A 25,624-nucleotide genomic window follows, 5' to 3' on the forward strand; every position below is an offset into this window, starting at 1 on the left:
CGCCAAGGAGAGGTACGTACTACCCCGTCCATTGACTTTTTTCTTGAGGCTGAGTTGAAGCCTTGTGAAACACCTAAAAGCCAACTACTATTCTCGGCCGATACATATGAATGTGTTGAGGCCTGTCCCATTGATTCCGAGAGGAGGCCGACATTTCAAACGGTCGCTCCTTTTACACCTTGATTCTATGCCGGCAAGACCATCATCTGGAAACGTCCAGTCGAACGCTGAGAATTCAGAAACTCAACCGCCTTCCCCCCTCCATTGAATCGACAAAGATATAAACAAACTGCTTTTGCACCATGCAGTCCGGAATCTCAGGTGAACAACTTCTCCCATTTTATATCTCCCATTCAAACATCCCGGAAACCATACAGGACAATCCGAACTAACACCACACAGCGTCCGCGGACCTCCACGGTGCCTTCACCAACTTCACGTCGGACAGCACTCTTTTCTGCCTCCCTGTCACCATCACTTCCGAATCTCTAACTTCCTTACCCTCGATCCCCTTTCCCTCGACCTCGTCCACCTTCTCCTCCTCCCTATGCTCCCTCGACAGCCTCCTCAACCCCACCACACCACTATACCTTTTGCTTCGTAAAACCCCCTTGCAACCCGAGCTGGTGGCGATCACATACATCCCGTCACGGGCACCTGTTCGGCAAAAGACGCTGTTTGCATCGACACGCGCGACACTCGTCCGTGAACTGGGCAGCGAGAAGTTCGCGGAGGCCATCTTCCTCACGGAGCGCGAGGAGATCCTCGACCCAGGGCAATGGGATGAGCGTGCGGGCACGGGCTCAACGTCGGCCTCTGCAGCGCAGGCTTCCGAAGGCGTTGATATAGGGCTGTTGAGCACCCAAGAGCGCGAACTCCGAGCCGTCAAGCGCGCGGAGGAAGAGGAGCGCCATGGAACCCGCGGTCGAGATCTTATGAACGAAGGTGGTAGTGGTGCGAGTTGGATCGGAACTCGGGACGGTGACAGTGCCGCTACCCGCAGCGGGGTCACGATGAGAATCACCGACGAGGCGAAATCCGCTATGGCTGAGCTGACGACTGCATCTGTTGCTGGAGGTCTGATGGTGCAGTTCGGTATCGACATTCCCACTGAGTCGCTCACGCTGATCAACTCGAAGCCTGACGTCGCGCCGGACACCGTGGCCGGTCTCATCCCAGCAGATCGCCCGAGTTATACGTTCTACACAGTCCCAAACTCCAGCGGTGGTGGTGGCGCCGGGTCGATTTTCATCTACGTGTGTCCGGGGACGAGCAAAATTAAGGAACGCATGATGTACGCCAGTTCGCGCCAAGGGGTGTTGCATACTTTCGAGGGCGAGGGGGGCAAGGTCCTCCGCAAACTTGAGGCGGGAGATCCAGAGGAGCTAGGAGCCGGGAGGCTAGAGGAGGAAGTCAAGACTGTGTCTAGTGCCGGTGCTGCCGGTTTAGGGGTAGGAAGTGATGGAAATGGTGACGATTCGGCGCCTGGGCCTGACACCGCAACACCGAGGAGCGGGTTTGCTAGGCCGAAGAGGCCGGGAAAGCGGTAGGTTGTGGTAGAAATGAGATGGGAGGTCGTGGATACGATCAAGGATTGATTTTCAACTCTGCGTGGGGATCCCGGGAGTACGAGCCATTCAAGTCGATATTGGCATGAGCATCGGCAGTGATAAACTGAAACGGAAAACTAACAGAACGAGTCGACAAAGGCAATCAGGAAAGCAAACATTCCTCATTTCCCATTCCGGCGACTGCCTGTTTACTCCTTCCAGAGGACCATAAACGGTGACGCTTGTGAAATCACCGTTCCTTGATTTTCCTGCGCCATCAAATATAGCACGATCAATTGTGGTGATTCCTTTCCGACCTCAAACCTCCATTGGGACGTACCCAAGTCGTACCGGTGTGCTCCCGCATGCCCAGCTCCGTATCTGGCGATATTTGGCGATATCTGGCCACAGCGCCGCAATGACGAGTTCGCTCACACAACCTTTTCTCCTCTAAACATCCTGGAGCAATTGAATAGACGAAACTGGTTTATCCAGTCCACCGCCTCGAGCGTCGAGGCTGACCTGTCCGCCGTGTGTCAAAGCTGAGGAGTTCTCATTCATGTCCAACGGCTAGTCGTACCGACGACCCCAGAGTTGGTTGTTCTTTGGTAGCTGGTGGCATCCGAGGAATGCAGAATTCGTAATGTTCCAATGGTCCCGCCAATGCGAGCTTCGATTGTAGGAGATATCAATCTCGTTCAAAAAGAAGGAACTAGCATAGGGCGGACTATGCTATCCACAGTGCATGGACATACTTCAATATTGATTCCTGAAATTCTTTTTTTGGTAAAACAAATCGGTCCGAGAACTTCCCAAATTGATAATCTTGGGACATCCATCTCTGTCCTTTTCCAATCTTGTACATTCGAAGCAGTAGAAAGCGTCGCTGATACCCTCGCCACCGCAGACGATGCACTTGTTCTGATAATTTCCAAACGAGCACTCGTCGCAGATTCGAACTAGAGTGGTAGGGCGAACGTAGGAGTCGCATACTGGGCATTTGCCATCGCATTTGTCGCAGAGGCGGCCGAGGGAGATGCCGGGTGCTTTGCGGCACATTACAAGATCGGGATGATGGCGGGACATCGTGAAGTGATGGAGTGTTGGTATTCGAGCGGAGTGGGTTTGGTAGATGAAATTCTCGATGACGAGTTCGATGACAGAAATTCTATGTCCCAAAAAGAGGTTTATCGAAGTTGAAGTGGAAGAGGAAGCGGAAGAGGAATTTATCGTCAGTGGGACAGAAGGAAATGGAACATGAAGAAAGACGTAGCCTTGCGGGAAATTGTAAGCCTTGCATCGGCGGGCGTCTCTCCGCACCAAAAGGTCGCCACCACCAGCACCTGGGCTCCCAACTCCTGGGCTCTGCGGAGCTTTTTGCTCAATCCCGATTCGAAGATTTGCCTGGGGAAAAATAACTGGTTGTCAACAGCATCCCATCTTTTGTCCACATTTATGCCTTCGAGGTCATCCTTTTCATCCTCACCCCCTAATATTCAAGTCCTAGACCACTCGGGCCATCATGATCTCCTCAGCTGTAGCCATTCCTGAAGAACCCCAGTCGCAGCCCGACGTTGCAAGCCAAAGCACATCTCGCAAACGACGCCAATCATCTGCCTCAGGATCATCCGAATCAAACAAAAGACTTCATCTGGATAAGCAATCATCAAACACATCAAATCATGGAACACAGTCCCCTTCGGCTGCAGTACCATCGGAATCATTCCCAACCACCATGAATGGAGGGCAGGCCGCGTCTCCTCTACGCCAATCGGACGTACGCCGTCGGCAAACATCGTCGAATCTTGAACAAGACAAATCCCGTAATCGCCGTCTCTTCGGCGCCCTGTTAGGCACCCTCTCACAGTCTTCACGCCCGTCAAAATCATCCGCCGGAAACAGTTCGCGTCGGGAGGAAATTGAAAGCCGCCAACGTGAGCGGCTGAAGCGTGAGAATGAGGAGTTGGCAGAGCATGCTCGGAGAAAGAAAGAACAGCTTGATCGTGTCCGACGGGCGGAGCAAAGGAGATGGGACAGAGAGGGGATGAGGATTCGGCACAGCAACTTGCGGGCTGCTGCTGGATTTTTACGGACCAAAGCAGAACCCCAACTGGTAAGTACACTAGCTGCTTGCTTGTTATCTATGGGGAGATACACATGGGCAAACATTAGGAGGGGAGTGATAGGAACGGAAGTTGCGGAAGAAAAAGCCCAAACTTGTATGACCCCCCCCAAAAAGGAAAATATCTAACTTTTGTCCTACAGTACTATAAACCGTGGGAACTCCGCGATTTCGAGGAAGACACTATCAAACGCCAAATCGATGAAGCCGACGAAACAATACAGCGTGAACGGGACGAATTCGATCGGCGCCAAACATCCGAAAATAATGAGCCGGCAGACCATAGGAGCACCCATGGCGACGAAAATGGTTCCAGGAGTTTGGACGTAGGCGACGGTCGGCAACCAAAAGTCAACGATGATGGAGGTCGAAGCAGAGATGACCTGAAAGATGACGAGGCGAGGATGGACGATTCGTCCGACCGGAGGGACCGTGACCATGTCGCAATTTCAGAGTCGTCCAGCACAGCTCCACGAGAGGGACGTGTGAAGGAGATTGACGTGGAGAGACCCATGAGCAAAGACGACGACCATGGAGGAGAAGAGTTGGAGCTGGGCCAGGAGGATGATGTGATATACTGAACTCGCATCCATTCCTTGACGCTCAGGCTGTTGATATCTGGGTACGAATTGTCAGATCGGGTTTAGCTTGGAAATCCCCCCACGTGATGCCAAGACATGATCGCTGACATAATCGGAGCACGTGAGGCGCGTTCCTGAAGAAGCATCCCGCGATCCACCGATCTCTTGTTCCATTTCTGTCGTCAATTTTTTCCCTCTCTCTTCTCCCATCTCACAGGAGCGGTAGCATGCCGAGCGATCTCCTTGCCCACAAAGTGTCTCCTTTCATTCCCACGAATGCCCAGGGGCGTATTAAACTACTCGTTTCTTCTACGTCCATCATCTTGAATCATTATCTTTTTCGATACGGCACCCATGCCCCCTCCAGGCCTTGTGCTTTAATCACTGCCTATGGCAAAAGCCTGTGATTTGACACGCCTCAATACGGACGACATTATCGCCATATCGGGTCAACATGGATGCCGAGATGAGCTCAATGGCCCGTGCACAAGACACGAAGTCTGACATTTCAGCTATAAACATCCTGACCTTAAACTGCTGGGGACTGAAATATCTCTCCAAGTATCGAACCGAACGACTATCCGAAATAGGCAATCGCATTGCAACTTACTCCCCCCAACTCGATGTCGTCGGCTTGCAGGAATGTTGGACATTTGCAGACTATCAAGCCATTCGAAAGAGGACCGGGTCCATCCTTCCATATGGCAAGTTTTACCACTCTGGAGTTTTGGGTGGAGGCCTGGCCATTCTAAGTCGCTGGCCCATCATTGAGTCGACGATGTTCAGATATCCGCTCAACGGTCGACCGACAGCATTTTTCAGAGGGGACTGGTATGTCGGAAAAGGCGTGGCATGTGCTCGGATCTCATCACCGGACGGCCTCAGCGTGGAGGTCTTCAATACCCATTTACACGCGCCCTATGAAAAAGAGCCCCACGACAGCTATATCTGCCATCGCACGGCTCAAGCATGGGAGATTGCCAAACTCATGCGTGCCGCATCCGAGAGGGGCAGTCTGGTCATTGGCCTGGGAGATTTCAACATGGTGCCTCTGAGCTTTGCACATATTCTCATTGAAAGCCGAGCTGACGTCAAAGATGTGTGGAGGGTGGTAAAACCGGGCAGCAGCATTGGGGCAAGTGTCGATCCGCCGGAGAAGGAACGGAGAAAACGAATGAACGAGGAAACCACACCAGACGTCAATAGCAGTCTTCAGGATCACGGTCACACCTGTGATTCCATTCTGAACACCTGGCGTTGGAATAAGGCCCATCGGAAACTTTTGGAAAAAGGTCAAGACCGAAATATTGCAGGCCATGATCCCGATCCCAAAGCGAAGCGATTGGATTATATCTTCTTCAATGGGGTTGGGAAAGGGTGGAAAGTGGCCGATGTGAAGGTCTCACTCACCGAAAGGCATCCCACATTGTCGTGCTCGCTCAGTGACCATTTTGCCGTGCAAACAACCGTGGAAAGGAGCCCAACTCAGCCGCCAACACCGGCAAAGATTGAAATTCATGCACCACTGAACAATCCGGCTGCCGAAGACCCGGCGCTTGAAGTGGCCGACTTTGACGACCAGGATTTTGACGAAGCAGTCTCCCAATCGCCCACGCAACTACACGTGGGCCAGGATTTCTATGTCGATATACTCGCCATGATCCACAAATACACCCGACGAGAACGGAAACAGAGGCGGTATCGCGTCTTACATTTTGTCGGCTCGGCTCTCATCTCCCTCGGTTGTTTTATTGCGACCTGGTGGTCTCCTCGGAATTATATTTCTTTCATTTTGGTCCTGCTGAGTAGTTTGGGTCTCATGGCGGGAACTGTAGATGGTTTAATTGGTGGCCTTTTCGTTGGATGGGAGTTGAGAGCGCTGGCCGAGTTTGAGTGGGAAGTTCGAAACGCTCTGCAACTTGCAGGAGGTCCAATCCAGCAAGATCAATCATTGAGAGACTGGTATGACTGAAGAGGATATAAGTCGTCCATTGCGACGGATCCAAAACATATTGTTGGTTGTTGGCGCCATTGAGTTCAAAATCCGACACAGACCTTGACTTGCTGTGACAAGCGCCCAAACGACGATAGCGCTTAGAACAAATCGCAGGATTGACAGCATGCCGGCCTATTGAATGAATTGATTCTAAGGAGGTGAAGCTTCAAGCCTGTGAATGAGAAGGATCCGAAACTCGGAAAGGAGAACAAGCGGTGTTTTGGGGAGGGGGGTTAAACTGGCCAACAAAAGGGAGGAGGTGTTATTGCTGTCTCAATCTTTGGCGATCGCCCATTGCAGCTGGACTCGCCTCGCACCTCGAAAACAGGCTCCAAAACAGCAGACACTCCCACCCTCCATCGCGCTCGACCTTTTCTCCCACCATTTCGACATATCACCTTCTCTGCTTCCAATTTTCATTGCTACACGGTCGCCTCGCCATCATTGACTCGTGACTGGGTTTTGAAGGAGTCGCGACTCTTCAATCACAAGGTACGTAATGATATTTCCCCCCATCGTATCGCCATTTCATTGCCAGGCTACTCCAGCCTTGGTTGCCTCCTGCCCAACTCCCACAACATCTTTGCGTGACTTGGACGATTCATCTGTTGTCGCAAGTACATAAACTCTTCTTGTCCCCTGTTACATAAAAATTGGACGATTTACCGTCTTGTTGGACTCACATTTCATCACCGCCCTTCCCCCACCTTTTCCACGTCAACGACAGTTCACCCAACCAAAACGCTGACGCATCGCTTATCCAGCCCTCGCACGCATTTTCCAACTCTCTAAACCAAACAGCCAAACCGCCAACAACCTACACCACAATGGCCCAAACCCGTGGCGCAACCGGCAACTCCAAGCCTCGAATCTTCTCCACCATCTCCACCGAGCCAGTCCGCAAACGCAAGACTGCCACCGGAACCAAGAAGCGCACAACCAAACCAAAGAGCACCGGTGGCGCCGTCAAGAAGCACGCGCCAGCCGCAGATCACAAGAGAAAGCCTACTCTCAAAGACAAAGTCGAAGGCGCAGTTGAGAAGGTGGTCGGTGCAATCGAACACAAACCAGGCAAGAAAGCGGCGGGCACAAAGAAAATGAAGGGTGCCGATGACAAAAGCACCAAGACACCAAAGGTCAAGAAGGTCTAAACCGGCGCTCTTGTCTCGTGGTGCGAGGCGCGTGATGTTATTGATACCGTGCTTTGAGCTCACGCAAATAGAGAGCTGAAACTCCACTCGATTGTGCTGAACTCGCATGAAACGGTCAAATTCGCCGGCATATGTTGGACATGAATGGGTCAAGACAGGGATGGCGGGTAAGGCAAAGGGTCGGATTCGCTGTTTGTGTCGTAAAGTCCTTTGATTTCTCTGGTGGATGTGGGCTGTCAGGTACGTTTGCACACGCATATGAATACCTAGGAAAGCTCGCTGTTTTGCAACGAAATGCCTCGACCTCCCCGCGTCCAATTTCTATCTACAGCTTGCTCGCCATCCAAGACTTTTTCCTTTTCTGATTTCTTCCCCTGCGATGAGTTACCGACGCTCAGAAGAGCGACAATGAGGTTGAGATCCAAGAAAGTCTCTGCGCTTGTTCTCATATTTGCTAGGTTTGCCCATCTTCTCCTCGCGTATCGGCTATTCTTCTCACATTTCTCTTTCGTTTCCTGCCACCCATTCGTCCATACTTTAGCATCTCATTCCCCTCTTGCCAGTGATATCCTTTCTAGACACCCAGATTCAGTCCCACTCTACTTCCGCATAATGCTCTTGGGGAGAGCAGCACGTGGGAAGGGGGACTGAATAAAAGAATTCAAGCAACGCAAAAATGGACGTGGTATTTTCAAGGCTGGCGGGACGCTTCAGTTCTGGAAGTGTATCATTTGCTTGTTATTTCTTGCCTATCTACTGTATCACTCTCTTATTTATAATCAGAGATGATAATACCCAATCCCTTCCCTTTCCCGCCGCGGTTCTTCATTATCGACCCGCTAAATCCCATTCCTGATTCCCTCCACTCAGCCAGGTCAATTTCGAGGCAGTGGACTTGGTACTTGTCCCCTTGCCAATGCACGCGTAATACGCCTCTTTTCTGATTTCCTTTCCATGCTATGTTTTTCGTATAGTGTGCTTATCATCATTCGTACTCCGAGTGGTCAACCCCCATGTCCATTCTATTCCACCGTCATGCATGATTTTGTTGTCGGTAATATTCAAGCAAGCGAATCACTCTATTCTTTTCCAGCTGGGATCTCAAGGGTCAGTCATCTAGACTATCTCGTCTATCACGCCTATATCCGCCGGCCTTTCCCTGACCATTCAAACCTGGGATAGGGTGATGGTAGCTCTTGGTATTTTGACTCTGAACATCGAAGTCCACAGGCTCGGTGAATGATCCAGGTACACTTCGAATGGGACGTTGAGGACCGGGGTTCTTGCTGGGCGAGTGATATCTTGCTGGACGAGGAGCAAGCGATGGTGCAGCAGCCGGTGGAGGCGTCGAAACACCGAAAGTTTCTTCCTGGCCGAATGAGAAGTCACGGCGGCTTTGGCGTTTGTCTGGACTCGACTGTCGAGATGATTGTCGATTGGTGCCGTATGCATAACTTTGTCGATTGCTATTGCTGTTCGTGTCACTGCCGCCACGGTCGGTTTCGGTGTAGTCGGTGCCATAGAACTGAGCGTCCGAGTCCTTGTTGAGACCACCGACGCGTGCGGGCTTCTCATGTCGATATGCACGGACGTCACTATCATGGCCTCCTTCCCATTTGGCGTCGTTGACTTCTCGAATCTTTTTCTCTTTGGCCGTTTCCTTCTTGGCTTTATTCTTCTTAGATCGCTTTTTCCTGAGAACGGGTGCCTCAGACGAGAGATCCGTCATGGTCTCCGTCATGGTCCCATCGGCCGCAGTAGCAGCATCTTTGTCCGAATAGCCCTCACCAACGACACTGCCACCACCGAGGATTGTGCTCTTGGTTGCATTGCTTAGGGTCGTTCCGTTCGGACCTTTTCGTCTCAAAACCGTGGACTTATACTCTTCCCAGTCACCCTTACGCCATTGAAAGCCACCGTTCTTGGCCCAGAAGAAGAACCAAATCGCACCGAGGACGAAAGATGCCCCAATTATGGCAAATAAGGCTTGAATACCTTTCATGTTGATGTCGTTGGGGTCAATGGAGCCTGCACCTGGATTCGGGTCCCGGCTGTGAGTAGGATTTGAATCTCTGGCGGTGAGGACATTGAAGGTGTCCATTGGAGAGAGGATTGGCGTCGCATCATCATTCCGTGGTATAAGAGGGTTGTCGATGGGGTTGGAGTGTACATCTCGTTTGACAAAAGAGCGGTCGGATAATTCGTCGGGCGTGGAGGAACGGGAATCGAGTTCGAGGGAGGAGAATTTGAGGTCAGGAATATCGAGGTAGGGAGCAACTGGAGCCATGGTGGCCAGGAGGAGGAGCACGGCTCCTCACGCTCGGAGCTCTGGTCAGTGATGATGGATTGTGCCGTGGACAGTAAGAGGGTATCGTGCTAAAGGCTTGAGGTGAGGGTAGAATCTGGCCGGTGCGTTGAAACGGCCCTAATTGACCTCGCGATGTTTTGAAGAGTTTTTGATGATTATCAGAGATTGAAGTTCTGAAGAGGAGAAGACTCACATTGTGAACATGAAAACCAGCGCAGGAGCGAAGTGTGGTTAATGAGGGCGTGAATTCACCGGTGGCTGGCACTGGTGGCTGGTCGATTTCTGAGTGAAAAAAGTGACGCAAGTCAACTTTTTGTTTACGCTCCCAAATTAGGAAAAGCGTTTCGGCTTTGTTGCCCCAGGGTACAAGATGCCTCGGTCTGACACGGGCCATACCTCAAGATAATATAGTAACCTGGTCGTCAGACGTCATCATTTCTCTCCGTGCAGCCTCGTCACGAATCACAGCGGTCTCAAACAGGCTCCCCATCTCCATCAATCTGCAAGTACCTCTGCATTTTGAATAATCTGCTATGATCTACCCTTAGGTCCATCTGCTCCTACCTTGGCACTTTGGCTATTTTTGCAATGACTACCCCAAAAACTCTTCCAGCCATATCTCCGCCAATCTTACCGCCCGATGCGACACAAATCTCATATCGCTTGTCATCAGCGTCGGCAGTTCTCCTTCACCTGCTTTCCCAAAGCTGACATTCCTTGCCTCTGGACCTCAAGTCAGACCTTCAGCAGATAAGACCCATACGAAAGCCTCCGAAGCTCTTTTGCACGGCGTCTCTCGGCCACCGACCAAGAACCCCTCATTCATATCAGAGAGCATTGAGGAGTCGCCTCGCGCAGAGCAGGTTCCAACACCAGTATGAACGGTGTAGTGGCGTTGGCGTGCAGGTTGTTGAAAAATGGTGCTTCCTTCTCCAACGTGAGGTACAAAGCCGAGCTCCTGTGCTTTTCACCCGAGACCAATTGGACGACTCCCAAGGCTGGGACCGTGGCCGTATATGCCAGACGGGGAATACAATGTAAGTGCCGATTTTATCATCTTTGCCGGCTTCAAACACTCTGTCCGATTTCTGTCGGCCAAGGAACTCTGCAGAGCGGCAAAGAACATGCAGGAAACATATGCAGTATTTGGACCACCATTGCATTGTCCTATTTTCTGGCCAGCTTTTCCATCGGTCTCCAGTGAGCTTCAGGGACCAGGTGAGTCCTCTTTTTTGCCTCTATTCGACAACACGAAAATTTACTCACAGCCAACCAGACACCGACGACATCAAAACCACAATATCGATGGCATATTTGTTGTCGTGCAACTGAGACTGTTTGACTGGTTCCCAGTGAGGGTGCCTTTTGAAGCCAATGCCTTGCAAGTTAACTGTGAACATCGATACCATGACACTCAAAAAGAAGAGATGACACAAGGATTGACAGGCAGCTGTTTATAACATGACGAACGACTCATGAGTACTGATCGTGCAGACCGTGAATGAAAAATATATTCATGGGAAGGCCATTTCTGTATCTCCCAACCTTTCTTTTCACCTCATGCCTCATTTCTCGCGCATTCGCGCATCTTCCCCTTTCATTTCTTGTGTCCTCTTGTTCTTATATTTAATCCACAGTACATATCAACTTGCCCATAGTCTGATTCGATTCCAGCAACTTGTGCGCCTCCTGGATGTCGTCCATCTTAAAGACCCTCTCGACAATGACCTTGAAAGACCCATCAATGAACCTCGGCAACGCATGTTCAACGAGCATATCCCTCAATCGTCCCTGATACGTCTCGTCGCGACTGCGCAGACTACTACCCTCAAACCGGAGCCTCTTTCTCAGGAACCTGCTGATGTCGACGTCGCCCTTAACGACACCTCCGCCCAGCGCGCCCAAGCTGACGATATGCGCATCCCGCGCTGCAGCGTCAAGGTTCTGATTGAAATAACTGGCGCCGACGAAGTCGATGATCAAATCCACGCCTTTGCCGTGCGTGTATTTGAGGAGAGCCTGCGCCCAGTCACCTTCCTTGTAGCTGAAGCCCTCAGTTGCGCCGATAGATTTGCAGAAGTCGATCTTATCACGCGAACTGGCCGTTACGTAAATGGCGGATGCGCTGTCAGCCTTGGACAGCTGTATGCCAGCGATACTCACGCTAGAGGCACCCGCGTGCCACAGGACGCTCATGCCAGGCTTGAACTCGCCGACCAAATACAATGCTTGCGTGGCAGTGATCCACGTCTCCGGGATGCCCGCAGCTTCCTCCCAGCTCAGTTCCTTCGGCTTGCGCACCAGCATGTGCGTGCTGACGGCGATGTACTCGGCATATGCGCCTCCGTAGGCGAGTCCAAAGACTTCGTCCCCGACCTGGAACCCACGCTCGGGCTGGTTGCCGAAGGACTCGATGGTGCCGGAGAACTCGACACCCATTGTTTTGGGAGCCTGTGGTGGTAGTGGATATTGACCTTCTCGCTGCAGGAGGTCCATGCGATTGAGGCCAAAGGCTTTCACTTTGATCAGGGCCTGGCCTCCAGCGGGAACTGGCTTGGGGGTTTCGGCATTGATGAACATGGCGGAAATGGGGCCTTTGCCTCCGTGGATATCGACGGCGCGCATAGGAGCCATGGTTCCTGTCTGGTTTGGAGTGGTTCTTCCAAGGAATAAAGGACTTGTTATGCCTTCTTATAGCCGCCGTCGAGAAGGTAGGTATCGTACTTTGGATGGCTCAACTGATATATACGGATAGTATCCGAGACCTGTGCCGTCGTTGGCGGTCGTTTGCCGGACGTTAAGCCGCTGGGGATGCGTGATTTCTAATGGTCTTTTTGGGTTCATGCGCCGCCCGGAAGAGGGTATTCGCCGGTCTACGTGAACGACGATATTGTATGAGATGTTCAGAAGAAAACAACAACGGCACTAAATCGATTTGAGCAATGAGTGTGAGTTCAGCAGAAGACAATGTCCCATGGTGTGGAGAATGTTACAAGCCTCGACCGGATTCCCCTTTCGGCAATAGTCGCAGTGACGCCATGCAGCAAGGGATTCTCCACAGACCAATACTCATAGCATGACTACCATCATACGCGACCTGACGAAGAGATCTTCTCTTGCGAGGTTACAATATCACGTCCATTGGCCCGCCAACTGCACTGGACAGCCTTCATCCAGCAGCGGTATTCCGTCTCATTATTGATTGCAAACACCGATCTTGAACGCCGCATTTCTCATTTCCTTCAATCAATGTTGTATTGTTTGATCAAATCGATCAACTTCTGAGATTCGGCGACGTAGTTCAGTGGTCCCACCGAGGTGACCTGGTATCGAACCCTAGTGATGTTGTCAGTCGACGACACCCATGCGTGGCTGACGGGATCTTACCGTTGTTGTTCCTGGAAATTATCCAGTTTGGCCCTACACCTCCAATTCCAGATTTTGCAGTTTGCCTCCGACAAAATATCGGCCAACCTCTTCTCGTCCACCTCTTTGATCTCCATCAACTCGTCTGCCGACATCCCGATGATCGTTCTTCCGGTCTCGTCAAAACAGCTCACCCAAAGTTGGCCAGTGTGATCACCAATGTTGACCGACATAATGTACCGATATTCAGGTTTGGGATGATTCTTGTCACATCGTTCGCAACGCCATTGACCGGGATCAATTTCGACAACCTTCTTGTTGCAACCTTCTGACAAACACGAAGGATAGCAGAAATTGTCTTGTTTGATGTATTGGATGGAGGCTTTGACAGAGAAGTAGTCGGGATTGTCAGACATGCCGAGCTGCTCCTCCTTGACTTGCGAAATGGTCTTGAACGGATCGGGTCGAGAACCACCAGCGCCAGTGACCGTGCCTTGGACATTGGCGTGTGTGGCAAAGTTGCCTGATCGCCCTTGTTCATCGTACCAGCCTTTCAACTTGTGCGCTTCAGGCATGTCGGGGTTGGCGGCGACTGAACCAGAACTGAGCAGACTCAAACTGCGTCCACCAAAATCAGAAACTTTCACGCCTTTGAAAGCCACGACGGACCCCGGCGGGACGTCAAAAGACGCCGCCGTCTTTCCCCAGACTGTCAATCGGACCGAATATCCTGTGTTGTCGACCAGAGTGAGCTCTCTCTTGTCATAGGGCTTGCTGGTGGTTTTGGAAGTAATCTGTGATGTCTCTCCAATATCTTTGAGGACCCCAATGACGTCGATGGTGGTGTCTTTCGCCACAGACGGCAGGTCGGCAATGGCCGTGAAACTGTATCGAACCTGCGGGACGCCATCTTGTTCTTCGGCCTTCTCAACCATGGTGTCTCTCTCAAAGTGTAACTCGTAATCGTTTGCCAAGTTGGAGAATTGTTTCTTTGCAAAGGTGACTCGGCACGGACTCGAGATGTAATAAACGCTGCCTTCTTGGAACAGACCGTAGAGCTGATCACACTGATCATTGAAACCGGTCGCACGAATTTCACCACTCTCGTCGAGGAGATTCACACTGAACAACTTGCCCTCCCCATTTCGATTATTCCATGTCTTGATGTCCGACTTGCTGGTGCATCGTGCCTTGATTGTCCACTTATTTGAATACGGAGAAATTGCTTCGATCGGATAGATATTTGCATGCGCGGTCGCGGCGGACGAAGGTTTGGCATGTGTCGGCATCGGCCGGCTTTGTTTGGGTTGCTCTTGCTTGTTTCCATAGAAGCCGTTGCTCGTGATGGCGGTCGGGAAGGGTTTCTCGTCTTCGACTTTCAATTCCAGAGGTTTAGGATCGCCAAGTTTCTCATGTTCGCCAAATTCTTCGAGGACTTTGATCTCGGTGACAATAAGAATTCTGGACATGAAAGTCAAACACAAGTCGACCGCCGGAATCAGGACTCTTACCGCTTTGCCTTGACCTTGTTGGCAGAATAGCCGACCAGTTGGACGAGAACTCCCCTTCGCAAGATTTTCTCCTCTACAAGATGATTTTGATGCACTGCCAACATTGTCTGAATATAATTTTTCGTGTCATTGAAGATGACTCTGTGACGTTCCTGGCCTCCTGGTTGAGGGGCGATAGGCTTGATTTGGACGCATTGCATGACGGGGTTCTGAACACGTCCCGGGCGATCATCGAAGATGTCTGACAGGGAACCTGCGTCAATGCGCGCGAGCGCCGCAGCTGGGTTGTTCGACATGATTCAAAAGATATTAGGACCGATATCGCTGCTGGTTGACGGTGGAGGAAGTTGAAGTCCAAGTTGGGATGGACGATTTGCCGCAGGACAAAAGAGTGGTGAATGAGGGGGACACAAACTTAGGCAGCATACGCGTAAAGTGAAGTTTAGCGTGACCTAGCGTGTAAAACTGGGAGGGGGCCCGTCACTCGAAGGCTGGCGGGTGGCTCTGGACAAGGCTGAGACCTGGACCTGGGCAGGGTGTTCACTTCATTCCTCCTGCGATGCTATTGACCTCTATTAGTTAGAATTGTTATCCGCATTCAGTTGCGCCTTCCAGAACTATATCAGATCATCCGTCCTTCTATAATTATCCTGTCGCCCTTCAGACTCTTCCACTCTCTTCCCTCATCCATACATACAACCATGTCCGAACCAGAAGTAGCAACCAAGGCCCCCGAATCCGATGCCATGGAAACATCGGCAATCTCAACCCAAGACTCCCCGGTGCAATCAGGAGCGAGCATGGGCGAACACTGCGTGACAGACAGACCAAATCCAGACCATCGTCGACCGTCAGGTGAGATGTCGAAATTCGGCGACATCGATGTCTACATCTCCAGACCCGGCGATTATCCCAACTCTCCAGCCAAACTTCTCCTGATGCTGACGGCTGGGACCGGCGTACATTCCACCAACAACCAGATCCAAGCAGATATGTTTGCCGCAGAGGGGTTCGTCGTTGTCATGCCAGACCAGTTCAACGGAGATCCCGCACCCAATTCGAAGGTGACCCCCTCTCAGGACGAGGGCTCGGGTATCCTGGAGCAATTCAAACTCAGAGCGGCAGAGACGGCCAAGTCGTTCCTCGTTGATATGTGGCTGGCGAGGCAGACTCCTGAGAAGGTCATGCCCGTTCTCCTCAAGGTGATTGAAACGGCCAAAGATGAATATGCTGACGCCGTGGCACACGGAGGAGGGATCTACTCGGTGGGTTATTGCTTTGGTGGGAAGTACGTGGTCATGCTGGCGAGGGAGCATCCTGATGGCGCTTCACCAGCACAGGCACCAAAGGACGAGGAAACAGGCATGGTAAAGAAGGATCCGCTCATCAAGGCTGGCGCTGTTGCCCATGCGACCTTGGTAACCCGCGAGGATTTGAAAGCGGTCAAAGCTCCTCTTACGCTGGTGTGTGTCGGTACGTATCCTAGTTTGGTGTGTCGTTCAGACAGTCCGACTAAGACGTCCAACAGAACATGACCCTTTGTTCCCCGACGAGATTTTGGAGGATGGAAGAAAGCAATTTGCGGCCAGCAACATCGAGCATGAGATCAAGACGTATTCCAATGTTCCCCATGGTGAGTCACAGGGGAGTTCTGTTCCCGAATATAGGACCCGTCAATTCACTGACTTCATCCAGGCTTCGCCGTATTTGGGGATTACGATTCAGCCGCGATTAAGGAAGCTCAGGCATCGGCCTCTCAGCAGATGCTCACGTGGCTGAAATCACATTGAATATGATTCAACCTGTATTCCCAGGACCCATCCCCGATCCAGGATTGGTTGCACGATCCAACCCGGCCGCATTACGCTGACAAGATGATACCCTTGAGGAATTTGATGCTATTTCTGAAACCACGACAGATGAAATGGGATTCGAAAGCATACGACTGTGAATTGGAGTTCAACTGCGTTTTGCTCACTATGTGGGCGGTTTCTCAGAATGCCCCGAGTCATTGATAAGTGGTTTCTATGAAAGCTAAACAGAAGATACTGTCGCCGCTGGTATTGATAGCAGGTAAACGATCCATTCCGTTGCTCTAAACCTTTGGAGGTATGGAACTTGCCCCCTCCTCGAACCTCATCGTCACTCATTTCTGCATCATCAATTGCACGAATTCGTTGTCTAGAGTATGGGTTAGCCTGTCCATTTTATATCATGCGGATACGTAGAAATGTCCAGCCACGGATCCGGGGATGGGCCCACTGACAGTCGATACGTCCATCACCATCCTGATCAGCCTCTCGAATCATCTCATCCACTTCGTCGTCCGTGAGCTTCTCACCGATCGAGGTCATGACATGACGCAGCTCAGCGGCTGAAATGAAGCCATTGTTATCTCGGTCAAACACCTTGAATGCCTCTCGGATTTCTTCCTCGGAGTCTGTATCTTTCATTTTACGGGCCATCATCGTAAGAAATTCTGGTATCGTATCAGCCAACGTCTCTTATTTTTTTGGGCCAATGCGCGCCGGGTACCTGGGAAATCAATCGTTCCATTATTGTCTGCATCCACTTCATTGATCATGTCTTGTAGTTCAGACTCTGACGGGTTCTGCCCCAGGGATCGCATGACCGTGCCTAGTTCCTTGGTAGTAATTTGGCCTGAGAACACAGGTAAGCCGTCTGACGATGATACTGTATGGTTGTAAGGTGTAGAGGGGGGTAAGGAGTCACACTGACCGTCGCCATCTTTGTCCTACCAGGCGGCTATGTCAGCATGGAGAATTCCGATAGAGGCCAGACGTCACTTACGAATAGAGAGAATGCCTCCTTGAATTCGGAGACTTGTTCTTCAGTCAAAGAGTCGGCCTGAATATCAACAACGTCAGTCCCGAGCGTTCATAAAATGTTTCAGATCGCAGCCCGTATTCTTCGCGGCGTCATGAGGTGGGCATACCATGCTGGAGTTATCTCGAGAGGGAGATGGGGTGATCGCAGTCGGCCAGAAAGTCTCACTTATTTACAGCTGGCGGGGAGGGTGTCAAGGTGTGTGTTGTTTGAGGGAAAGACGTTTCGAAAGTAGCTGAAGCGGCATAAGGTTGCCCGTGGCCTGGACTTAATTAGTCCCCCCCCCATTAAGAGCAAAGGGGCAGGATTCTTGGGACTATTGTTTTTCCGCTCCGGGCTCAGGTCGTGCTGGTCACTCTATCCTTTGGGATTTCTCCAACCACTCTAATATGGGGTCATCGTGATCCGAACCTCGTCTCTTGCGTTGCCCGACCAGCATGAGAGCCGCAGCGACCGTTATTCACATAGCACTCGACTCGTTCGTGTGATCCCGTGAACTTCACCGGGTCCGAAGATGTGGAGAGATCGGACAAACCTGTAACGTGGAATCCTACCCGATCTTGAAGAAATGACTTATGAAATGCCAGCTACATCTCCTACCGCCAATCCTATGCTCACCATCCCACAAAGAAACTGAGATATCCAACCACTTCCAATGGCTCGAGGGATCAAGGTTCGGAGGAGACCCGGGGCCTCATGTCCGCGGGCGCATACGAAAATGATGGAGATGCTGTTATAGAAATGGACCTCCTTCCACCCCGCTGGATCGACGTTCAAGACGAGGTCGGCGATGTACTGAAAGAGATCACTCTCAAGGCCGTCAAACTGGACAAGCTCCATTCGAAACATGTGCTTCCTGGATTTGATGACGAATCCGTCAAACAGCAAGAGGAACGTGAAATAGAGCAGTTAACACAAGAGATCACCAGAGGATTTCAGGAGTGCCAAAAGGCTATCAAACGCATCGAGCACATGGTCACGGAGGCCAGAGAGACGGGCAATCTGCAGAAAGGAGACGAGATCATGGCGCAGAATATCCAAGTGGCTTTGGCGGCCAGAGTTCAAGAAGTGAGCGCCGCGTTCAGAAAGAAGCAAAGCAATTACTTGAACAGTAAGTTCGAAATACCTTTATACCGTGGAATATCAATGCTCATATGTGCCTAGAACTTCGAGCATTGGGCGGCTTCGAGTCGCCCATTGGCCGATCATCGACACCGGTGCAGAATCCGTACATGGACCCAGCCTTGATGGAGTCTGACGCCGACAAGTCATTCGGTCAGTCAACATTACAGCAAACGGCCCAGAAACGATTGAACAGGAACGATACTGTCATTCGCCAAAGAGAACACGAGATCAATGATATTGCGAAGGGCATCATCGAGCTGGCCGATATCTTCCGCGAATTACAAGTCATGGTCATTGACCAGGGTACTGTGCTTGACCGAATAGATTATAATGTCGAGCGCATGGCAACAGATGTAAAAGGTGCTGAAAAGGAGCTTACCGTTGCGACAAACTACCAACGGCGGAATACAAAGCGAAAGATCCTCCTGCTCCTGTTGCTTCTGGTGATTGGCATGTTCATTTTACTTCTCATCAAGCCCAAGAGGCGATCCGAAGCGCCGCCAACCTCACCAGCAAGTCCGGAAAGTCCTCCATAGTCGATATACTGACGACGATGTACGACAAGAACAAGCCACACAAGGGCCTCGTTGGCAGCTCTGTACATTGGGGGCGATTCTCTAGACGCCTCCCCCCATCGGGATTTCGCGAGTTGCAACCTTGAGGAAATACAACAGCATGGCGCGTGGCCCAACATTCAAAACAACCCACGAAAGTCTAGGCTGTACCTTCAGCCAGAGTCGTCGGTCCGACCCTTCAATTCATTCGTCAACATGTGGCCGTCCTCCGCACAGCGGGTCAGGGCCAAAGCCTTCCGCTCAAACCGCGCTTCGATACCTCCCTGGCATGAAAGCTTTTCGTTGGTCACTTCCGGGCGGGGGTAATCTATTTTCCACTGATGTTGTTCGGCGGGAACCCCCGGGCCAAGATGGCATCCTGAGGGTCATCTTAGATGTCTGTATGTGTATCTCCAAATGAAGCTCGTTCCGAATCCCTCTTTCCGACTGACACAAATGTAGGGCATGGCGGCTGCACTTTACGTTATCCTTTCCATCTGAGTCGGCGGCGGGATGAGTGGGCGACCCGCCACCACTCTAGTTCTCTGCAGAGACAAAGTTTGCCAGTCAGCACGTATGAAATTCAACAGAAACTACTTGAAATTACTCAAGATCAGAATCACGGCGGACTTGCCTCTCAATAGAAATGTCTTCCTTTACCCGTCTTTGGACAAGGTATTCCCTCTACGAAACCCTGAAAGTTTCGTCGTCCTGTACTACCACTAAATATCATAAATTAGTCTAGTCAAGCTTCTTCGGACAATGCAGGTTATTTATTGTACACGACGCTCCGAGGTCCTCTGTCCCGGACCAAAATCATGACTGAAGGATCCGAATTGAATTCAAATCCTTTTGCTGGCAGGAGGAGGTCCAATCTGTATAGACCTCATCCGCCTTTTTCTGGCCCTACCCTCGTCGAGAACGACTCTAATTCTAGATCCTAAGTCCTGATTCTGGGATGGTATCCCACTTTTGAAGAGCCCGCCTGGTTGACGCTAGTATTGTAATCTTGGATCACCTCTCGAAGGATCCCGTCTCTAGGGACGAAGAATTCCCGATAGTCTCCTTCCTGATCGTTCCAAAAACAATCGTGCGAGCCTTGACGACACTTGATGCACAGCATTATGCGCTCAAGTTAGCCTTCTTTTGACGGCACCCTGCCTACATTCGTGCTCTGGCCATTGATAAATAGCCCGTCTTTGGCAATATAGCCTCGTCCGCACGGGCACGGAGAGGGCCCCATGATCAGGAGACATTGTGACAACTCCCCCCTTCAAAGGAACTTTAAGTGAACCAACCTTCAGAATCGGGGATGCGTGAAATGGAGAGAGAGCTAATTGCAGCAAATCCGCACGCAGCGACGAGCAAGTCGATGATTCAAGCGTCTTCGGTGCAAGTTTTGAACATACGTGTCAGCGTGCTCACATCAATGCCTGCATTGCATTTGACGCAGGTGAATATACCGACCCCAAAATTCATTCCTAGAGCTCATCATGCAATCTACTGGCTCAGATCGCGAACGCAATAATCGCGAACTGCTCTGGGTCCGACTTTATCTCGCTGAAGCCATGCGCAGTCACGGCGAAGCTCCAATGCTTTTCGCTGAGCTCGTTCCTATTTCAAACGACAACAGTGTGGATATGGTCGTGATAGATTCACTAGTTGAGGAGCCGGAGCCTCCTTATCAACTCACAGTTGCAGAGAGCGCTTTGAGGCTTGTGCGCGACTCACATTACGATCACGCAGCCAATCTTTTACAACAAGAAGGTCTCACCTGGGCGAGACCGGAGCATTTCTGGATTGTATTCGGAGGGCCGATGGCAGGGAATATCACCTGCGAACGGAAACTGAAGCCGAGGAGCTCAGAAGAGGATGAGAAAGGCCGACGTTTTATGGCTGTGGGATTTGGCACAGCATTGATCACTGACGTAGTCCTTCTTTGATGTTGAGGGGAAAAGGCTGAAATACCACAAGGGATTTTTATTGTTTGACAGGTTTACGAAATGAAATGAACTTTGCTTCGACAGCTCACTCTTTGAATGAGACCTTCTTTTCCCTCCCTTTCAATTTCTACTTTCAACACCGGAATCCGAGTTCGTTGCATCTTACGTTGAGGGGAGAAAGTTAGAAACAGGATATGTATCGACAACCAGACACGATGAGAAAAGAAAGTGATGAGCATTTATTTGAAGGCAGGAGCGCAAGATATTGACATCGACATTGGAAAAACTACATCCAAAAAAATACGGGATATCTTCCATGGCCAACTGGATATCAGAGTACATCAATCGCTCAGAAACAGTCAATGGTCAGATCAACCACCTGATGCGACCCGAAACTCAAGAAACTGCGCCTGCCATAACGAGCGGCCTAACGTCTACGATCTCCTTTTTCTTCCTAGGCGCACCGGGCGCTGAAGCCGAATTTGACGAGCCGGAAGTGGGATCAATTCGTAGATCTCTGAATCTCGTGGCAATCTCGCCGGCACCTCCCCGCGTGCCCATTCCGATACCTTCATCCTCCTTGACGCCGACGCCTGCGCGACTCATGCCCTCGGGGACAGGAAGCTCGACAGATCTGGCGCCGAGTCGGCCTCGGATATCCTCGAAGAGAACCTCCATAGGAGCGATATAGGCCGTCTTGCTCTTGTCGCCCCAGGCAAGGACGTGACCACAGAGACCACCGGAGACGGGATCGTAGATCCACGCACCACTGTCGCCGGGGATTCCGAAGCCGCCTTCAACACACCAGGACGTAGAGAAGGATCGTCGGCCATGCATTTTGACAAGAGCCATGGCTTGAGAGATACGGCCCTTTTTGAAGCCCGAAGAACGGCCACGGCAGTGTACCTGGAGACCGGAAAGTTTGGCGAGAGGTATGATGGCTTTGAGGACGGGATGCTGATCGCCATGTGACGATGGTGGAAGCTTGGAAGACGCTCGACCGGCGGATTTGGTTGATGATATCACAACTTGATCTGAAATCTCGTTCTCAACCTTTAGCCTCTCCTCATGCACTCTGATGAGAGCCCAGTCGACCTCGTGTTTCATTTCGCCTCGAATGACGCGACGGATCCCACTGCTGGCAAAGACGTAGCCGAAAGAATGACTCGCTAGGTGGTCGTCATCTCGGTCCTCTTCACTCGGAAAGAAGTCTTCATCGACGTCGTCAATGGCCGGTTGAGTAACGCAAAGATCATCGTCCGAGTAAGGGGCAATGCCTATCTTATCACCCACAGAAGCCGCATCATCAACATCGTCCGAGGAGGAAGAAGAAGCGTCATCATCGTCGGATCCATCGTCGTCGTCAAGTTCGGGAGGAGAGTCCTCTAAGAACCAGAATTCGTTTCCGTCGGCGTCCATAATGGCGTAGTCGGGTCGAATGGTGCTAGCGTCGCTTCCGTCATCACTACCTTCGAACTCGTCGTCAGAAATCTCAAAATCGGAAAATCGCGAAAGGTCTTCCTCGGATTGCATAAAACATACATCGGCAGAATTATCATATTGACCAGGGATCGTTCGTGGGCCTGCAGATCTTCTAGGTTGTTCGCGTGTTATAGGTTCATCTTCGTCGTCGTCGTCGTCACTGGGAAGGTCGAGCATATGATGGACGGTCATCCCATAGGGTTCGCCGTCGACAAGAATGGTGCCGCCAAAGGATACTGGAGGCAGGTGTTCGCAGTCCTTAAACGCTCCAATGCTAGCACCGCTGGTTGGACGTTCTTGATACTTTTGCTCTCGGGGTCTGCGTGCCACAGCCCGAGGGCCCTTGCTTTTGGAACCATATCCGGAGCGTCGAGGCTTCCTCCTTTTGCCGCTCCGTCTCACCTCACCATTGAGAATGACAACGCCCCAGCCTTTCTTGGGTCGAAATCTCTTCCTCAGCACATCACGGACTTTGTTGATCTGTGCACACTGAATACAAATAGTCGTCTTTGCATTCTCAGGGGCCGAGCCAAACATCATCAGACTCAGACTGCAAGATTCGGGGGAGTCTTTAAGAGCAGTCTCCAGCATCTTGCCCAGTTTTGGCATTACTAGTGTATTCCACTGGTCCAAGTCCGCTTGCGGGATATCGACTTCCGGCCATTTCCGTAATGGGGCCTCTACGGTCGGGGTGGATTGTTGTATGGCATCCGCTTTGCGCTTTGGATTGTGCCGTTTGGGAAGTTCGGGTTTCGCTTCATCGTCGCCCGGGAGCCTAGGCATTTTGGATTCTTTGGCGGCCTTTTCTTCGGCCTTGCACATTTGCTCAATGATCAAAAGCTCGAAAACTTCAATATCCGAAACAGGAGGAGGTCCTTCCTCGTCCAAGGCACAACATCGTTGGAGGTCTTTTGCGACTTGAAGCAAAAATGCTCCAGCATCTTCATAGTTGTTTCTGTACTGCAATTCCGTCGGGGCTTGTAGGCAATTCTGAACGACGCGCATGTATTTGCTTCCACATTTGGGGGCAAGCTTGTGGGAATAAATTTGCTGTACTCTCTTCATGAAGATGTCACGGTCATACTTTGGTTTCCACAACTTTGAAATGGGGATCCAAAGTCCAATCTCCAGCAGCAACAAGCCGAGAGAGTAGATGTCATAGGCAGGAACCACCTCGGCAGCATGAATGTCGTGGTTCGGGTGTCGGTAGATAGTGGTGGCCAATGGTTCTTCTGCTTGTAACCGCGAGAGAAAGTCCTGGCACGACTGTAGCAGATAGGGAGACCTCAATTCCTTTGGTGAGTTGGATCGATGCATATGTTCATTGGAGCCGATGAGAAGGATGTTGCTGCTGTTGATATATTGATGCGTTTCACCTTGCGCGAAATACCCCATGATCGACAGGGCGAGATTGTACGCAAGACGAAAGCGGTCTTCCAGGGCAGGTTGGGCCGATTCCTGGTTATTGCTCGCGGCAATCAGAGATCCCAGCGTCCGAGACTGCTGCAAGGTTTTGTTGTCATGTCCATCTGGCAAGGCATATACCATTCCGCAGCGAGGTCCATTAGGATCCACCGTGAAGCCAACGAGTCTGAGATGGCCGCACCAAGAGAGTGATCGGTTTTTGCAAAGCTTCTCACCGAGTTCGTGGAGTTCAAAGACGTCCTCGGCACTTCCGACGACGTAAGGAGGGCAGTCGGCGTTGAGATAGTCGACCAGAACAGGTTGACCAGCGGCTCGGTAGAAGGCGACCGATCTTTCTCTTGAAGATATCGAGCCCTCGGCCGGGTCATATGGTGGAGGGTCAGCTGCCTGGGAGGAATATGAACCGAATTCGAGACCAGCGAAGTCGATATGCAGAGGGTGGTCGTAGAGGTGGATATAGTCGGTACCGTCCGAAGATTCATGCGCATGCTTCATCCTCTTCACATCGCCTTTTTCGTCCGCCCTCCTCGATTCTTCAAGGCTGTAGAGGACATCGATGCAAGTAGTCAGCTGTTCAAGCAACGCTCTCCCGGTTTGGACCTCATGGCTCGTCCAATCCTTCCTCTGAGTGACTGGGCCGGGTCCGGGCCCCCTCATGGTCTTTCCCGATTTGTTCATTTCATACCTTTCCGGATGCTCTAGTCGTCCGCTTTCTTCGAGAAGTCGTTTAATCTCGGACATGACGCTGGCAACAACCTCCCCCAGCCCAGCCTGATCAATCCTCTTGTCGATGTCGACATCGCCCTGAGTGGGGTAGGGAGCCCCGACGTCGGTCCAATGCAAGCCCCATGCCAGTAATCTATCCTGTTGAATCTGGAAATCCCTCCTCAAATCCCTCACTTCTGGCAAGTCGGTGACATTGGCGGTAGCCGGAGTGACTTTGGCACTTTCATAGGATTGTTTCGTGTCGGAATACAGCTTCGACAGGCGCTGAAGATAAGTGCCACGCCGTTGAAACATGGTGGTTGTGGTTTCTATCAGCGGGCGTTTCAATGTTACGTTTATCGGTGTAGCAGCATGTTCAATTGTTAGACTTGATGAGACTGGCGATGTTTACTTTAGCATTGCGGCAGGAATCTATTCGAGAGCGATGGTGATTGATATGGCAAGAAGTGGACGAAAGCGAGGGATTGGGCGGGGGTGAATTGATAGTTGACGAGTGATGGGGGGAATGCCGCGTATTTCGCGAGCGGTGGAAATCCTGTTGCCTGTTGTCCTCATTCGCTCGATGCCATCTTTCGCCACACCGAAACCAAGCGAGAGTTTCCAATCCCGCTAGCAGAACGAAGGGGGCCTAGAAGTTGGACAAATGCTGCTGAGACTAGGCACCTTCTTATTGTTCCCCCGACTGGCTCCAGCCACAGGGTTCTGCTGCCTTGTGCCGAATGTGTATGGATCTGAATTAAAGACTTGTTCGAATCTTTGATTGAAGTTGGCCTTCTCATTCCATTCTAGAGACCGATTCTGCCTGAGTACGTATGCTCCATGCCGAGCCGAAGCCGCGGTCACTGCCACGGATGTCAGCAGCTCCAGCGACGTACAAAGTCTCTTCGACCTGCTCAGCCCCTTCATCGAAGCATCCAGTATAACACCACGGGAGGGA

The 25,624-nt window shown here is 51.3% G+C and overlaps 12 protein-coding genes across 12 annotated transcripts; 7 read left to right on the forward strand and 5 right to left on the reverse strand.

The window, feature by feature from the left end:
* Positions 1–302: 302 nt before the first annotated feature.
* Positions 303–1,550, forward strand: Z518_04054 (uncharacterized protein; the record flags this gene model as incomplete). The annotated part of the gene is made up of 2 exons (XM_013417762.1): positions 303–321; positions 403–1,550. 2 exons carry the CDS (start codon positions 303–305, stop codon positions 1,548–1,550), a joined length of 1,167 nt encoding a protein of 388 aa, XP_013273216.1.
* A 1,522-nt stretch (positions 1,551–3,072) lies between these two features.
* Z518_04055 (uncharacterized protein) lies at positions 3,073–4,253 on the forward strand (the record flags this gene model as incomplete). The annotated part of the gene is made up of 2 exons (XM_013417763.1): positions 3,073–3,663; positions 3,816–4,253. 2 exons carry the CDS (start codon positions 3,073–3,075, stop codon positions 4,251–4,253), a joined length of 1,029 nt encoding a protein of 342 aa, XP_013273217.1.
* Positions 4,254–4,707: 454 nt separating this feature from the next.
* Positions 4,708–6,225, forward strand: Z518_04056 (uncharacterized protein; the record flags this gene model as incomplete). The annotated part of the gene is made up of 1 exon (XM_013417764.1): positions 4,708–6,225. One exon carries the CDS (start codon positions 4,708–4,710, stop codon positions 6,223–6,225), a length of 1,518 nt encoding a protein of 505 aa, XP_013273218.1.
* Positions 6,226–7,076: 851 nt separating this feature from the next.
* Z518_04057 (uncharacterized protein) lies at positions 7,077–7,400 on the forward strand (the record flags this gene model as incomplete). The annotated part of the gene is made up of 1 exon (XM_013417765.1): positions 7,077–7,400. The coding sequence occupies one exon, from the start codon at positions 7,077–7,079 to the stop codon at positions 7,398–7,400; it is 324 nt and encodes a 107-aa protein (XP_013273219.1).
* A 1,108-nt stretch (positions 7,401–8,508) lies between these two features.
* Z518_04058 (uncharacterized protein) lies at positions 8,509–9,687 on the reverse strand (the record flags this gene model as incomplete). Its single annotated transcript, XM_013417766.1, has 1 exon — positions 8,509–9,687. One exon carries the CDS (start codon positions 9,685–9,687, stop codon positions 8,509–8,511), a length of 1,179 nt encoding a protein of 392 aa, XP_013273220.1.
* A 1,647-nt stretch (positions 9,688–11,334) lies between these two features.
* Positions 11,335–12,342, reverse strand: Z518_04059 (uncharacterized protein; the record flags this gene model as incomplete). Its single annotated transcript, XM_013417767.1, has 1 exon — positions 11,335–12,342. The coding sequence occupies one exon, from the start codon at positions 12,340–12,342 to the stop codon at positions 11,335–11,337; it is 1,008 nt and encodes a 335-aa protein (XP_013273221.1).
* Positions 12,343–12,950: 608 nt separating this feature from the next.
* On the reverse strand, positions 12,951–14,881 carry Z518_04060 (uncharacterized protein; the record flags this gene model as incomplete). The annotated part of the gene is made up of 3 exons (XM_013417768.1): positions 12,951–13,044; positions 13,096–14,535; positions 14,586–14,881. The coding sequence occupies 3 exons, from the start codon at positions 14,879–14,881 to the stop codon at positions 12,951–12,953; spliced, it is 1,830 nt and encodes a 609-aa protein (XP_013273222.1).
* Positions 14,882–15,286: 405 nt separating this feature from the next.
* On the forward strand, positions 15,287–16,375 carry Z518_04061 (uncharacterized protein; the record flags this gene model as incomplete). The annotated part of the gene is made up of 3 exons (XM_013417769.1): positions 15,287–16,058; positions 16,114–16,218; positions 16,281–16,375. 3 exons carry the CDS (start codon positions 15,287–15,289, stop codon positions 16,373–16,375), a joined length of 972 nt encoding a protein of 323 aa, XP_013273223.1.
* A 356-nt stretch (positions 16,376–16,731) lies between these two features.
* On the reverse strand, positions 16,732–17,333 carry Z518_04062 (calmodulin; the record flags this gene model as incomplete). The annotated part of the gene is made up of 4 exons (XM_013417770.1): positions 16,732–16,766; positions 16,852–17,064; positions 17,121–17,246; positions 17,321–17,333. 4 exons carry the CDS (start codon positions 17,331–17,333, stop codon positions 16,732–16,734), a joined length of 387 nt encoding a protein of 128 aa, XP_013273224.1.
* A 795-nt stretch (positions 17,334–18,128) lies between these two features.
* Positions 18,129–19,093, forward strand: Z518_04063 (uncharacterized protein; the record flags this gene model as incomplete). The annotated part of the gene is made up of 2 exons (XM_013417771.1): positions 18,129–18,543; positions 18,597–19,093. 2 exons carry the CDS (start codon positions 18,129–18,131, stop codon positions 19,091–19,093), a joined length of 912 nt encoding a protein of 303 aa, XP_013273225.1.
* A 1,511-nt stretch (positions 19,094–20,604) lies between these two features.
* Positions 20,605–21,054, forward strand: Z518_04064 (uncharacterized protein; the record flags this gene model as incomplete). The annotated part of the gene is made up of 1 exon (XM_013417772.1): positions 20,605–21,054. One exon carries the CDS (start codon positions 20,605–20,607, stop codon positions 21,052–21,054), a length of 450 nt encoding a protein of 149 aa, XP_013273226.1.
* A 396-nt stretch (positions 21,055–21,450) lies between these two features.
* On the reverse strand, positions 21,451–24,981 carry Z518_04065 (uncharacterized protein; the record flags this gene model as incomplete). Its single annotated transcript, XM_013417773.1, has 1 exon — positions 21,451–24,981. One exon carries the CDS (start codon positions 24,979–24,981, stop codon positions 21,451–21,453), a length of 3,531 nt encoding a protein of 1,176 aa, XP_013273227.1.
* Positions 24,982–25,624: the final 643 nt, after the last annotated feature.

Source organism: Rhinocladiella mackenziei, assembly GCF_000835555.1.
Source record: "Rhinocladiella mackenziei CBS 650.93 unplaced genomic scaffold supercont1.3, whole genome shotgun sequence".
Classification (NCBI taxonomy): domain Eukaryota; kingdom Fungi; phylum Ascomycota; class Eurotiomycetes; order Chaetothyriales; family Herpotrichiellaceae; genus Rhinocladiella; species Rhinocladiella mackenziei.